At 51.3% G+C, this 11078-nt stretch overlaps 3 protein-coding genes across 11 annotated transcripts; 2 read left to right on the top strand and 1 right to left on the bottom strand.

Annotated features, from left to right (window-relative positions):
• LOC9646520 lies at positions 1 to 1523 on the top strand. The gene is made up of 9 exons (XM_024681163.1): positions 1 to 129; positions 180 to 224; positions 284 to 382; positions 452 to 562; positions 613 to 787; positions 841 to 897; positions 950 to 1192; positions 1254 to 1394; positions 1447 to 1523. Exons 1-7 carry the CDS (start codon positions 1 to 3, stop codon positions 1186 to 1188), a joined length of 855 nt encoding a protein of 284 aa, XP_024536931.1. The 3' UTR covers positions 1189 to 1192; positions 1254 to 1394; positions 1447 to 1523.
• Positions 1524 to 2068: 545 nt separating this feature from the next.
• Positions 2069 to 4855, top strand: LOC112348531 (protein UNUSUAL FLORAL ORGANS-like). 6 transcript variants are annotated; one of them, XR_002993081.1, is made up of 5 exons: positions 2069 to 2088; positions 2160 to 3818; positions 3874 to 3895; positions 4039 to 4417; positions 4470 to 4855. XR_002993081.1 is itself a non-coding variant. In XM_024681228.1 (3 exons), exon 1 carries the CDS (start codon positions 2582 to 2584, stop codon positions 3803 to 3805), a length of 1224 nt encoding a protein of 407 aa, XP_024536996.1. In that variant the 5' UTR covers positions 2143 to 2581; the 3' UTR covers positions 3806 to 3818; positions 3874 to 3895; positions 4039 to 4465. The 6 variants fall into 6 exon arrangements, 2 of the variants coding, with proteins under 2 accessions (XP_024536996.1, XP_024536995.1); XR_002993082.1 differs by lacking the exon at positions 2069 to 2088 and having other exon boundaries at positions 2143 to 2504; positions 2565 to 3818; XR_002993083.1 differs by lacking the exon at positions 2069 to 2088 and having other exon boundaries at positions 2143 to 3818; positions 4475 to 4855.
• LOC9646519 (receptor-like kinase TMK3) lies at positions 4711 to 10277 on the bottom strand. Of its 4 annotated transcripts, none has more exons than XR_002993078.1 (5): positions 9898 to 10277; positions 9646 to 9814; positions 6497 to 9593; positions 5194 to 6416; positions 4711 to 4876 (listed from the first exon to the last, which is right to left on the bottom strand). XR_002993078.1 is itself a non-coding variant. In XM_024681222.1 (5 exons), the coding sequence occupies exons 4-5, from the start codon at positions 8895 to 8897 to the stop codon at positions 5920 to 5922; spliced, it is 2898 nt and encodes a 965-aa protein (XP_024536990.1). In that variant the 5' UTR covers positions 8898 to 9381; positions 9474 to 9593; positions 9646 to 9814; positions 9898 to 10277; the 3' UTR covers positions 4946 to 5919. The 4 variants fall into 4 exon arrangements, 3 of the variants coding, with proteins under 3 accessions (XP_024536990.1, XP_024536991.1, XP_024536989.1); XM_024681222.1 differs by lacking the exon at positions 4711 to 4876 and having other exon boundaries at positions 4946 to 6416; positions 6497 to 9381; positions 9474 to 9593; XM_024681223.1 differs by lacking the exon at positions 4711 to 4876 and having other exon boundaries at positions 4946 to 6416; positions 9898 to 9946; positions 10020 to 10277.
• Between the last annotated feature and the right edge of the window lie 801 nt (positions 10278 to 11078).

Below are 11078 nucleotides of genomic sequence, written 5' to 3'. Positions count from 1 at the left end.
ATGGCGGCTCTGTGTAGTCCGCAGCGGAAGGGCGCGCTGGAGAGCGATGGCGATGGCGCCGCTGGTATCACCTTCTCCAAGTTCAAGTATAGGTTCCAGAATTTGCTCACGGAGGTCCGGGCGCTCAAAGTAAGGCTAGCGCGTCTGCTCCTCTTCTCAGTTTGTCGATCCTTTCGCAGTCCAAGGAATGCTCAGCTCGAATGGAGGCGGAGCTTTCGGTTCAGGCAAGTTCTTGGATAGGATTTCTTTCTTTCTAAATCTTTCTTTCTTGTTTGTTTGCCAGAAGCTGAGATCAAAGGAGGCCGATCAAGACAAAGAAAAGGCATCGCTGCAGGCCCAAATCATGGAAGCTACCGAAGCTCGGCAGAAGCTGGAAAACGCCGTGAGTGGTTTTGTTTTTTTTTTTTTTTGCTAGCTGGTGATGGCTTGCTGTTTTTTTTTTTTTTGGCAGATTAAGATTATGGAGCTTGAAATGTCTGCCATGGAGAAAAATGTGGCAAGCTCGAAGATGCAATTGAAGGCTGTACTAGATTCCAGAAACACAGTGGTGGAGGAACTTAAGGTTGAAAATCTCTAATCTTTTCAAAGTTTCACGTTACGTTTTTTTCGCAGATAGCCAATTACGAGCTGGAACAGAAGCTAAAGAGTACTTCCAGCCATTTATCGGTAGCCATGGAAAAGCTAAGCAGGAACACGATGCTGTTTGAGGCTGTAGAACAAGAAGCCTCGTCTGTGAAGAGAACCTTAGATGAAACCCGTCAAATCGTGGCTTCCAGAGCAGATATGGGTAATTTTGCAGTAATAGTTCGTTTCCATCTTGTTTACGAGAATGTCTTGCAGTTGCCGAGCTTCAGCAACAGGTGGCATGGCTGGTCGATATCGAGCAAAAGCTCCTTGGTAAGTTTAAGCTTTTTTTTGTGCGTTCTCGGTTGTGACTTTGACATCTCAGATAAAGCACGATTACTGGAGTGCGAGCTACGAAACAAAAACGTTTCATGCTCTAAAAAGGAAAAGGAAATCATCGCGTTAAGACATATGCTCGATACAAGAAACGACTCGAGCATCCAAGCGAAGCTAACCATAATATCCGCATGTACTGGTTATCCAGATCAAATATCCTTGACGAACGAACATCCAGAAATCGTCGGAAGCGAAAGACCGCACTATCTCGGTCCTTACAATGGATAAACAGGTTTGTTTTATTAGTCCTTTCCTTGAGGAGTTTGAGCTTGCTTTTCTATTTTGTTTGGCAGGGTTTAATTGGCGAGATAGAAAGCCTGAAGGCTGTTGTGAAAAGATTTCAAGAAGCTGCGGCTGAGCAAGATTCGTCTTCAAAAATATTACGTGAGAAAGTTCTCGATTACCAACACTTGCTCAGAGAGAAAAGTAAAATGGTATGAGAGTGCTACTTTGAAGATTGAGTTTTAACGATTGTTTAGTGTGAAGGGCACTTGCCAAGCTCACAAGAACTTAGACAGGGAGATCTGGATCTTGAAGAGAATCACGAGGCACAACTTCAAGACAAATCACCAGCGCGTGTTGAAGGCACGTATCGATCTATTTAGTATGTTGCTCTCAACATTGACGTTTCTGTGCAGAAATCAAAGAGCCAATCGTCGTTGGTTGTAGCTCAGATAAAGAAGACGCTACTCTCACCAATGGTAAGACTTCATTTTTATCAATGCCTTTCCAAACCCATGATCCTGCAGATGGTGGCACCCGTGAAGAACATCTTCAGCAATGTGCAGAGAAAGAAGAAGGTGGATTAACGTCATGCACTTGCGGCCGGCCGCCTGATTCTTCTATGGTAACGCCTTTGATCGCATGCTGTATAAATGCTTCACAGTTTTCTATGTTTTTTTTCTTATCTTCAGCTGGAGTGCGTGAGCTGCAATAACCAATTCCATGCCGCATATGTTTCATGGGAAGAATCATCGTCAGGTATGAATGATGGCTAAGCTTGTCGTATGTCTCCTTACGAGAATCACTGCAGCGTACACGTGTACGAGTTGTCAAAATCGTCCAGTAAAGAAGATGAAGCTATCCGACATTGAAAGCCAGCCGCTGTGAAACACTTTGTCTCCCAAGGTAGGCCTAAGCCTCGTACAATTTTTCTTTTTTTCTTTTGGTTGGGTTCATAGATTTATCGCTTTTCGTAGACATCTCTGCCCACGTGTCCTCCTCTGCAATGGAAATGCAATGCAGTGAAACACAGAAGCAAGGAAGAACAACTTGTAAGCAAACACATTTGTTCAAAAGGTGGGAGCTGAGCTGCGTTTGCTTGAAATTTTCGTTTTAATCGATGGTTTCCGCTCGAAGTTGTTATGTTCTGGGTTAATTCCCAGCTCTGGATGGTGGTCCTCCATTAGGATGCCGTCTCATCATCTGAGCTCCTCTCGTGGTCCTGCCGCTAATCATCCAGCCTTTTCTTTGTCAGCGGTCCCAAGAATTACGAGGAATTTGACAAGCACTCTTTTCTGGATCGCAGTTGGCATCATTGCAAGGTAGTAATCATTTTTTTCTAGTCAGCTAGTGGCTCTCACTTGGAACTTGGTTTCTCGCAGTAGCAGGACAGAATCATATGGATTCTCAAGCCGATATGAAGAGCAGGAGCTCAGGATCACTTCTGGACGACAGTGTGTGGTCGCAGCTCCCTGAAGACATGACTCGCATAATTCTCGCGAGGCTACCACTTCCGAATTTACTCCAGGTTCGTACCGTCTGCAAGAAGTGGGAAGCTACAATTCGATCACCTCCTTTCCTCAAGCTGTGCTCGGATCTTCCGTTCCGCGCACCGTGGTACTTGGGATTCCACGGCTTCAGGCACGAGCAGGGGTGGGCTTTCGATCCTAGCTCCAGCAGATGGTACACTCTCGACTTTACTTTCCTTCCACCTGGGCGCTGCGCTGCTGCCGCTGGAGGCTTGCTGTGCTTCTGCCAGGACAGCGTCCAGGCCAACTCTCTCTACGTTTGCAACCCGATCACCAAGGTGTGGAGAGCTCTTCCTCGCTTCCCAGGCAGCATCAAACAGGTGGCTATGCGTGTCGACAAGGCCGAGGATACGTACCTGGTGATAGCCTTCGTCCAGGACGACGTGAAGTGTGGAGCTCTCTTGTACCGCAAAGGCGACGATTCCTGGCGAGAAGCAGCAGCTATGGCTTCTCACCCGCAGCTACTAAACATCGTCGATGCGGCCTTCAGCGGGGGTGTTCTCTACTGCCTCAACAAGTGCGTGACTCGCGACTGGCAGTATATCAAGTGCTACCACTTCGAACAGGATGAGTGGAGCGACCTTGGTATTCCCATGCCGAGCGCGTTCCGAGGCCAGGATCTCGTGCAAATGCCTTACCTGGTTGATCATGGAGGAAAGCTGCTCCTGGTGGAGAAGATCATTTCAAGCTTCGCAGACAACTCCACCACCTTGGCTGCTGCCGCTGCTCCAAGTCTCGTGGACAAGGCTTTAAAGCCGGCTATTAAAGCGAGCGTCGGGATTCACGAGTTGGATCTGGGAGCTCGAGAGTGGAAGAATGTGGCCGGGACTCTGGAGCATACGACTCTGTTCGTGGGATCCTTCACGTCCAGGGCGGTCTACTGTGCAGGTAGTCAGAAGCTGGTTTATTTCACTAACCACGGCTCTGTAGTGAGCGTGTACGACGCCATTCAAGACTCCTGGCACCGGCTTCCAGAGTTCCCCCGCCAGAGAATGATGTCGAACTGGATTTTCGGGAAGCCCAAGCGGAACCTCGGCGTCGTGATCCCGCTCAAGGGGCTCTGGTTTGACCCTCGGCTGGATTCTACCGTATAGCCCTTCTCGACTTGTAAGTCTTCCATGGCTCTCATGGCTTTATGATGTTTAACGTGTGGTTTCGTCAGGGAAAGTGTTCCACATCGACTAGTATGTTTAAACTATTCCTTTCGAAGTTCTATAGAAGTTTCATTGTTTCCATGTTCGAGCTCCAAACTATACAAAGAAAAGCCAGTTTAGACTATTCCTTTCGAAGTTCTATAGTTCTCATGAAGTTTCATTGTTTCTTTCAGGAAACCCTGGTATATATTCGAGCTCGAAACTATAGAAACGAAGAAAAGCCGGCTAGAGGATCTTGTTTCAACTCGGCACAGCCATCGCATTGGCCGAAAGCAGGATGACGCAGATAAGATAAAGAATCAGCGCACGCTGGGATCTCGCTCGAAGTTGACGCGATTCCGATGGACACTCGACACACACACTGCACAGAAACCAGACGAAGAAAAGAATGACAAGCACCGACGCTGCGCTTCTTTTCCATTTTTCTTTCGTGGGATGGATGGATCGCTCAATCAGCAGCAGGGGCAGGACCACCGAAATCAACAAAGCACATACCACCAACCAGGCCTCGCTTTCTTCCCACAGGACCCCAAAATCTTCTTTTTCTCTTGTGTAAGTGTTCTTTGTCGTCCATTCTATCATTTAAAAACTTTGCTCCTTGCAGAACAGCGACGGTGGCGGTGCTGTTGCGACGGTGCTCGTTCCAGAATAGCGATCGATCAAAAAACTAAGCGAAGAAAACGCCAGATGAATCAAGACAAGCCACAAGCTTTCAAGCCACGAGCTTTCAATGGTAAAGTGGAAGAGAGAATCCAGTTTTAACAGCGAGCGAGGGAGCGAGGGAGCGAGGCAGCGAGAGGGAGCGAGCACCCTCCAAATGTGAAGCAGACAGGCATCCAGCCATGAAAGCTTTAAATTCCTTGCCTATGGTATTGACCAGCTTTTTTGTTTTCCTTCCAGGACGAAAGAATCTCACAAACAAAAGGGTCCCAGATAGCTGTACCAACAAAGCAAGCAAGAGACGCTTGGATGGAAGTAAGCTTTCTCTTTTATTTCTCTCTCGCGCTTTGCCTGTAAAGTACACACTTAGAACGAATGCCAGGGACAAAAACTAAGCGCCGAACGAAGAACAAGGATGAAGAAGGCTAAAAAATCGTTTCTTTTCCATCGTTTGGGAGAGAGATTAAACACGAGAGAGGATGATAGAACGCACTGCCGTGATCATTCCAATCACTTGGGCGCTCCAACAAAAGCGGAGCACTCCAGAGTGGCAGTAGCAGCAGCAGCAGCAGCAGCAGTACAAGACAGGCACGCCTACTAGAAAGTGAAAAAAAAAAAAAAGAAAACCACAGAGAGAGAGAGAGAGAGAGAGAAAGAAGAAGACGTACACGAGCTTGGACGAGAAAATCCATGGCGGTCTCCGTGAATCCCGACTGCTACGCCTCCACACCCCAGTCTCTTCCCAGTCCATTCGTGAAAGCCGCCAAGCTTCTCACATGCCCTGCATGGCTGCCTTGAAAGTTCCAAGCTGTGTTCTTCCTAAACTCGACTCGCTGCCAAGCCAGCCAAGAGATCGCTGCTCCATCGCCACTGCTTCACTGCCTCACTGCCTCGTCGATAAGTACCGCTTGATCGTCCCTGTTCCTTTTCACGAGAAGAGGAGGAGAAGAAAAGCTTCTTAATCCTTCCTTCTCCTGTCCAAGCCCAGAGATCTTCCAGTTTATTTAGTGCCTGGCTTTCTCGCTTTCCCTGCCCACTTTCCGGAAGATAATCCAACCTCCCACCACCCTGTCTGCTGCTGCTGCTCCTCCTGCTTGTCGACCGTCCAAATCACAAGTCGCCACCCATGTTTGACGCGTCTCCTATATAATCTTTCCCACCACCTGTATCCTAGCCTTTCTCCTCCCATTTATTTACATGCCTCCAGCATGAACCCGACCGAGGCGACGCTCGCAGCTGCGTGTAGAAGAAGAGTTTTTTCCACCCATCCATCCCCGTATGATCAATCACATTACTGTAAGATCGATCGATCACATTACTGTAAGATCGACCTTCTGCTACTCCTGGACGTAAAAGAGACACCACCACCATCGTCAGTGGCCGGAGGAACACGATCACCTGGCGTCCGAGGACGTGAACGAGTCCGCGAAGCCGACGGGCCTGGTCGGGATGCTGGCCTGGCTATCGTCCAAGTTGGAGTCGTCCGAGGCCTGCCACTGCTTGAGCGCTTGCGGGAGCGACACGTTGAGATCGATCCCTTTGGTCTCCTCCCCGTCCGACGCCGTCGGCTTCCACTGCTCCACCAGCGGCGCCAGCACGCTCACCGCATGCCCCATGTCCGGCCGGTTGTACGGCTCCCTCGCCGTGCAGTGCTTGGCGAGCTCGGCCACCGTGTAAATGCCCTCCACTTTGTCCTCGGTGCCTTCTAGCAGCGCTGGATCTATCATCCTCGCGAAGGATTCTCTGCCCTGGTGCGTACGCCGGAACCACGTCACAAGGTGCATGTTCTCCTCGGATTGGCTCTCGTCCAGCGCTCGCCGCCCCGTGATCAGCTCCATGAGGACAACTCCAAAGCTGAACACGTCCGCCTTGGTTGTAACTCTCCCCGTCACTGTCAAACACACACACCACCATAAGTCTTTGAGGAAACATGCGAACCAGAGAAAAGGAGGAAAAAAAAAACTCATTTACCTGCGTACTCTGGAGCCAAGTACCCAAACGTGCCCGCCAGCCTTGTCTCGATCGAGTATTTGCCTTCGGGAGCAAGCTTCACCAGTCCAAAGTCTGACACCTTGGCACGATAATCATCGTCGAGTAAGATATTGGACGGCTTCAGGTCCCTGTGGATGAAGCTCCTGTGTGCCAGCTCGTGCAAATACTCCATCCCCCTCGCCACGTCCAGCGCTATCACCAGCCTCCTCTTCCAGTCCAGCGGTTTAGCTCCCCGCTCAAACAGGTGCTGCGCGAGCGTCCCGTTCGGCAAGTACTCGTACACCAGCAGCTTCTCATTCCCCTCGATGCAGTAGCCGAGCAGCGCCACCAAATGCCGGTGCCTCACTTTGGTCAGCACCGCGATCTCCGCGTGGAACTCGCTCAGCCCCTTGCTGCTCACCACCGTGGAGGCCTCCATCCTCTTCACCGCGATGCTGGTGCCATCGTCCAGCACCCCCTTGTAAACAACACCGAACCCCCCACGGCCGAGGATCGTGTCCCGGCTGAAGTTCTTCGTGGCGTCACGTAGGACTTGGATGGAGATCACTAGATTTCCTGCCTCCACCACATGAACGTCACCACTGGGCCCGCTGTGGTTTCCTCCACCATTCGGCTCCGCTGTCCTTGTGACACTGACCTTCACCATATCTGGATCAGAATTGGAGTTCCGGGGATGAACCAGCATCCCACTACTGGAGCTCCTCGAGGCCTGATGCTTCCCCTTGTGTCTACAGCAGAGGAAGAATATAAAAACTCCCGCCACCAGCGCCAGCGACACGACCCCAGCAATAGGAACAGCCACCCCCACTATGGGGAACTTGGAAGATGCTTGAGGGCTGTTAGGCCTAGTGCGATTCCCACTGTCATCTTGCGTACCCGGAGGTGGAGGCGTTCCAGGCGGTGATGGTGGCGATGGTGTTGTGGCCGGTGCCGATCCAGCCGGAGCAGCTGGAGCAGCTGGAGACGAGGATGGAGGAACTGGAGCCGATCCAGGAGGACTGTTGAGCAGAGGATTCCCATCCACGAGCACTGTCACCCCGGAGAACTTCACCATCGGGCCGGACAAGCTGTTGTTCCTCAAATCCAGCGTCTTCAAAGACTTCATCGTTGCAAACTCCGGAGGGATGGAACCCGAGAGGTTGTTGTTGCTGAGCATCACAAACCTGAGATCCGCCAGCCCCGCCACCGCGGGAGACAGCGTCCCAGCGAGCTGGTTCCTCTCGAGCTTCAACCCGATCACCGCAGTCCTATCGCACACCACCCAGGTCACGGCGCAGGGATCCGTCCCCGACCAGTCCGCGATGATCGAGTCTGGAAAACCAATGCCACCTAGAAATCCCAGCAGCGCGGTCACCTCGGCGCTACACGCCTTCCCAGCCTCGCTCTGGCAGAACTTGTTGCCACCGAAACCATCCGTGTTGGTGGCCCTGAGCAGTGGGATCGGCCCCATGAGATTGTTGTTGGTCACGCTGAAATGCGAGAGTGGCAGCGCTGTGAAATTCGGCACCACCCCCTTGAGCTTGTTGTCGTTGAGCCGGAGATCCGCCATAGCCACCGCGTTGCTCAGACCCACCGGGATCGTCCCAGTGAATTGGTTCCCTTGTAGCCACAGCTGCGCGAGGCTCGTCATCCCTCCAACCACGTCGATCGATCCGCCCAGCGCCATGTTGTTCACTTCCAGCTGCGTCATCGCCGAGTCCTTGAAGCTCGCGGGAAGCCCACCGGTGAGGGAGTTATACGCGAGATTGAGGACCTTGAGGCTGGCCATGGTGCCCAGGAACTCCGGGATCGGCCCGCCCAGGCTGGTGTTCGTCAGCGACAGATTGACGAGCTTGGTGGAGAATTGGACGTCGTCGGGGAGCTGCCATCCCGCGGTGCCATTGAGATTGTTGTGATCGAGGTAGATGACCATGAGGCTGTCGAGGCCACGGAAGAAATCTCCTGGGATGGTCGCGAAGTTGTTGCTGTTGAGGTAGACCGTGCGGAGATTCTTGAGGCCGCTGAGGCTGGGCAGCGCGCCGTGGAATCCATTGAACTGGAGGCCGAGGTACTCGAGATTGGCGAGCTTGTTGAGATTTCCGGGGAGAGTCCCGACCAGCCCCAGGGATTCCACCGCAATTCCGATGATAGACTGGCCCCGGCATTGGATGTGCTTCCACGAGCACGGATCGCCGCTCCCCCAGCCGAGCAATGCCCCGTTGGTCAATCCCTGGATCATCGCATCAAGAACCGCCCTCTCGGTCGGATCGACAGCCGCGGCGGCACCGGCGATGACCACGACGCCAAGAACGATCCATCGGCCGATCCCGATGCTCATGGCTGTGAGAATTCCCAGCGCCGGCGATCCGCAAGACGAGGAGCCCGCATTCTTGCCCCTCATCCAAGAATCGAGCAGAACCTGGACGAGCCGCGCGCACAGATCTTGGTGCCCCGGCAGCGCCACACCCGAGCCCTGGCGCCGCGCATCTCCCGTGGATCGCAGCTCCGGATTCTCATGCCCTAGCTTCCCTTCCAATTTTTCTTCCTCCCAAAAAGAATGGCCTGTCCCAGGACAAATTTCTTTCGCCTGGAACCCTCTGTTTGGCTCGGTTTGAGCAAACAGAGCATAAAAGAAGATTCCGTCATCAGCTTCGGCGACTTGCCGAGCCTGGGACGTGCCGCCACGTCGCCCAGGCCTGGAACACGCCTTGTAACCTTTGGTCGATTAAAACGTTGATATGGTTTTACTCGATAATGATCGTCCCTCTTGCGAATAAAATGGCATCATTCATTTTTGTTGTCCAACGAACTTAACGACGAAACAAACTTGGCGAGACTTTGTCACTCTGATTTGATCAATCCTTGGCTTTTAACTTTAAGCGTCCCTGGATTTGAGAAACAAAAGAAATCACTCGAATCACTGTTGCTAGACTTGACACAAAGAGGTAGACAAAAAGGAAGAACTGCAATAGCCTACCTCTACCACTTTGGTTTGAAATCATGGATCGCCCAACCCAGAGATTCGTGGCCAGCCAAAAACTGTTTCTTCAAGCAAAAGCTGCGAGACTATCTTCCATGTTTAAGATCCATTTCTTTCCTGCGCAGAGAACCACTAGTAAGATTTTCTCTTTTGCTTGCTTCTTCCATACTTTTTCCATACCCCCAATGCCGTGAAAACTCTTCCTTCGTCACCAGGCATTAAAACTCGCGCTGGATGGCTCGCTGGCTGCGGCTTTTTATCTTCACTCCACTCCACAAGTAAGAAACTTTTCTCGTGGAGAGGAATCGATAGCTATGCGACGAGAAGAACTGTCTAGCCTGCAAGGACGCACAATGAGTCATCGTAAGGCACCAACGGAGGAGCGGCAGCACTGTACCAGATGCTAGAAAACTCCGCGTACCTGTTTGGTGGTCTCATTCGGAAGGGACGATGAACGCTATGGAACACACCTGGAAAAAGCTTACACAATACAGTCGAAACAAGAGAGACAAGAGAGTTTGAATCGAGAGCAAACCCACTCACACTCGAAACAGTGTGTTGCTTGGATCGAGAGTGGAGCAGCCACTGTTTCTCTAGGCCGCTGCACAGTTCTCTCCCAGGCAGCGGTCGATCTAGCACAACTTTTGAGCTGAAATGGCAGTAAGTTACCAGGCCAACCTTCGATATGTGCCAAGGGAACAAAGACACAAGAACGGCGAGAGCAAAAGAATGAAACAACAAAAGGAAAAGATGGAAGAAGAAAAAAAGATCTTACTACAAAAATGCTCCAGAGATTTCAGTCCTCCTTGACGGTGATCTGGGACTTTATTCTGGCCATCAATTTTGGGATCCCGGTGATGTGTCCTTTGACAGCTCTCTCGACGCAGTCTTTTGCATTCCTGGCGAGTTCATCTTCCGTGAGAGCCGCAATGTCTCGCTGCTCGTCAAATTTGTCCCTGCAAACCAGTACACTTCGCTGGATCCGTTCCTGCACAGGAGTAGCAAACAAAAGTGTGAGAGCCTATGAGGACAAGAAAACTTTCGAGAACGCGAACAAATCCAAAAGTGTGAAAGAACCAACGACGTAAGTGAGGCACATCTAGCCTCACAAAAAAAAAATCGAATGGCTTTTGCAATCGTTGTATGCCTGGAATGAGACGCAAGCACAAGGAGAACTCTTGCGAACGCCAATAACAGGCAAAAGAAAAAGGAATCACACAAACACCCAAAGAAAAACCAAAGAGAACAAAAGAAAAAAGACAAAGAAAACCCATACCTGGAAGCTCGAGAGCTCGTTGGAGATTATGTTCTGCGCTCTCTGCGGGGGAGCGCCGCATTGCTGCACGCACGGCTCAATCCGGGACACCGTCGTGTGCTCGTCGAAGCAGCGGTAGGCACATTTGTAGAAATTTCTCTGCGAATAGAAGAAAACGAGGATCAAATCGTAGAAATCCGGCAAGCCGCACCTGGAGCGTGAAGAAGACGTACTCATTCACCTCGCCCATCGCCTCCGTGAGCGCGTCATTGAGATCCCGCTGGAGGGTCTCCATGCCCTCCATCGCGGCTGGACCTAAACCCTAAACCCTAACTGGAATTTTAGTT

Source organism: Selaginella moellendorffii, unplaced genomic scaffold (assembly GCF_000143415.4).
Source record: "Selaginella moellendorffii unplaced genomic scaffold, v1.0 SELMOscaffold_30, whole genome shotgun sequence".
NCBI lineage: Eukaryota > Viridiplantae > Streptophyta > Lycopodiopsida > Selaginellales > Selaginellaceae > Selaginella > Selaginella moellendorffii.
Note: the sequence above shows the minus strand (reverse complement) of the source record. Positions and strands in the feature narration are given on the sequence as shown.